General features: G+C 48.3%; 1 protein-coding gene across 1 annotated transcript in view; it reads left to right on the plus strand.

Moving 5' to 3' along the window:
- The window catches only part of LOC106815400 (protection of telomeres protein 1-like), a 3,306-nt gene extending 779 nt beyond the window's left edge, over window positions 1-2,527 (plus strand). Inside the window, exons 2-6 of the mRNA XM_014819858.1 lie at window positions 653-761; window positions 1,015-1,154; window positions 1,695-1,835; window positions 2,058-2,212; window positions 2,494-2,527. Coding sequence (XP_014675344.1) covers window positions 653-761; window positions 1,015-1,154; window positions 1,695-1,835; window positions 2,058-2,212; window positions 2,494-2,527 — 579 coding nt within the window. The remainder of the gene's footprint in view (window positions 1-652; window positions 762-1,014; window positions 1,155-1,694; window positions 1,836-2,057; window positions 2,213-2,493) is intronic.
- The last annotated feature ends 570 nt before the right edge of the window (window positions 2,528-3,097 follow it).

Here is a 3,097-nt window from a genome sequence, read left to right on the forward strand (position 1 = left end):
CACACTCATGCACGCACGTGTACGTGTACATGCATGCACGCACGCACGTGTACGTGCACACGCATGCACGCACGCACGTGTACGTGCACACGCATGCACGCACGCACGTGTACGTGCACACGCATGCACGCACGCCTACGTGCACATGCACACGCGCGCACGCACGCACGAACGTGTACCTGCACACGCGCGCACGCACGCACGTGTACGTGCACATGCACGCACGCACACACGCACGCACGCACACATGCACGCACATGTACGCACTCACGCATGCACGCACGCGCACACTCACGCACGCACGTGTACTTGCACATGCACGCACACACTCATGCACGCACGTGTACTTGCACATGCACACACGCACACATGCACGCACATGTACGCACTTAGCTTAACTCGAATTAAGGTTCGTCGTGTAGACGCTACATAATCGCTAACTGGGATTTATAATGCAAAAATTTAATCATAAAAAAGTAAACAGAATTACTGGCATTTTGTGAAAAAGTGGAAATATTTTTTTTACATTTACTATTTACAGTGACATAATTACTTATAAGACGCCTATATAATTTATTTCAGTTGTATCGATCGAAGTAACTGTAGTGGCTACGCATAGCAAGAATAAAATGCTCGTATGTTTACAATGCAGGGCATGACGTATGTATACACAAGGATCAGCAACATAATGGCTGACACGATTGTTAATATATGGGGAGTTGTGAAGTACTACAGACCACCTCAGCGCTGCAGGGGACCAGGTGAGATGAGCAGGAGAAGTGTAGCATAGAGCTTCAATAGGTGTGACCTTGCTGAAATGTGGACGCTGAGTATTCCAGAAGAGAGAAAGAGAGAGAGAGAGAGAGACAGAGAGCAAAGTAAATCTAGGTTTAAATGCTTTGGTAAATAAATAACCAATGAAGGATCATCTGTGTGTGTGCGTGCGTGCGCGCTAGCGTGAATGCATGCGTGCCTGCGTTCATGCAGAATAACTTTTTTGTCTGCTATTGACAGATATTCATATGATGCTTTCCTTGGTCGATCCTTCCTGCATTGATGCGGTCAAATTGAAATGCAGCCTGTTCTGTCGAAACGAGGAAGCCCTACCCAAGGTCACGGAGGTCGGCCAGATTGTGAGAATGCATCGAGTCAAGGTGAGCCCAAAGTCTCAAGAAGACAGCTATCTGCCAGTGGAATTAACAGAAATTTTTGAAGGCAAAGCACAGCCTATGTAAGTTAAAAAAAAACAGCCTTCTGCACTCTTTGTAGAATTTTGGAGATCCGTGACATTCAACCTTTGTCTTTGTCAAAATCGTGAATTTGGCATGCCGTGTATCTCGTGTGGAGCGTATACATAGCAGCATCTGTAATACATGCATGGCAGTTACAGCACAACCCTGGTTAATCTGCATTGCATAGCAAGACACGTATGTGCAATGAATATACGCAGAGAAAGAAATAACTCTCGCCCAGTTTAGGCAATACTGACAGCATTTCAAAGAAGAAATTTCCAGACGAATGACATCTGCTCGTGTTTAATTAAACACCTGGGGGCTCTGAGCAGGGTAACAATCGTGGGACCATGATCCACGTGCGGCGGACGGCTATCGGTTTATTTAGATTTGATTCTTCGTCACAGCTTCCACCGTAAATGTCGGTGCAGACTCACGTAGACTCCCTGTGTTTCCTTACAGATTAGCATGTTTAACAACAACATTCAGGCGCAGACCTCGGTCGGGTTTGCATGTCTAGTATTTACTAGCGGGATCAACACGCCGCTCGTTCCGAAGACGGGAAGCAAGAGTTACACGTTCGGTGATGCGGACATAAAGAAGGTCGGTTTTTATGTCTTTATCTCGAATATCGAAACTGTTGAAGGATTTTTGAAGGATTGCCTTATTGCGATTGTGAAACAACATCTCGTACAGTGGGTGTGCTCGTAGCATTACGCCGTTTCTCACACTTCCCTAATGACAATAATAATTAGTGTTTTACGGTGTAAATTTAATGGGATATGATTTCATCATCGTTGGAAATAGGTTTGGGGCACGTTTTAGGTGAAGCAACTCAGGCGCTGGTATGCAAGGGTGAGAAATGAAGTGAACGATATTTCCATGACGACGCCGATGTCACTACGCTCTGTGAGGAATGATATTTCCATGACCACGCCGATGTCACCAGGCTCTGTGAGGAATGATATTCCCATGACCGCGTGCGTGGTGCGTGCGTGCGTAGGTGTGTCGTCGTATAGCCGGTGCGTTCGTGCGGGCGTGCGTCGTGGTTCACGGTACACGTGCGTGCAATGTTGCGTGTGCACGTAGCATCGTGCGTGCATGCGTGCGTGCGTCGTGGTGTGTCAACGTGGCCACGTGCCTGCGTGCGTGCGTGCGTGTGTGGCGTGTGTGCAGGTCACACGTGTGCGTGCGGGCGTGCTTGGGCAGGTACAGCGTTGTCATCGTGTGCGTGCCGTGCGTACGTGCGTGTGTGTGGCAGGTACAGCGTGCGTGTCATGCATGTGCGACTGTAGACGTTGCGTGCGTGGCGTGTGCACGTGACAGCACGTGCGTGGCATGAGTGTGTGCGTGCGTGCGTCGTGTACGTAACATCGTACTAGTGTTCCGCTATCGTGGAGTTACTGTACTATTCCTTAAAAGGTGTGGCCGTCACACCCATAGCGATCAACCAGTTGCGTATGGTTGCTGAATCAAAAATAATACGTGGCATAAGTTAGAAGCAACTCACACGCAACTAAATAGTTTTAATAGGTTTGAAAGTACGGAACAAGCACGCAGGGATCGCAGACACACGGCGAGAGTAAGTTCAGAAAATTTGAAGCTGTTCAATAAAATTATCTGCGAATGCCTGCGATCAATTTATACGCAACAGGAGCAACAAGACGCTACGCACGGCAACACGATCGCAACACGATCGCGAACTGGTAAGCAACCTCTAAGTTATGAACGCAGGTGATCGCAGGCTCAATTTGAGGTATCTGGCCCGGTTTGGTAGCGTACATGTTGGCGAATGTGTTGCGTACCTGTTGCATCATGTTGCGATCGTGTTGCGATCGTTGCGTGTGTAGCGTACCACCAACGCT

The sequence above is a fragment of the Priapulus caudatus genome, unplaced genomic scaffold (assembly GCF_000485595.1).
Source record: "Priapulus caudatus unplaced genomic scaffold, Priapulus_caudatus-5.0.1 Scaffold1106, whole genome shotgun sequence".
Classification (NCBI taxonomy): Eukaryota; Metazoa; Priapulida; class Priapulimorpha; order Priapulimorphida; family Priapulidae; genus Priapulus; species Priapulus caudatus.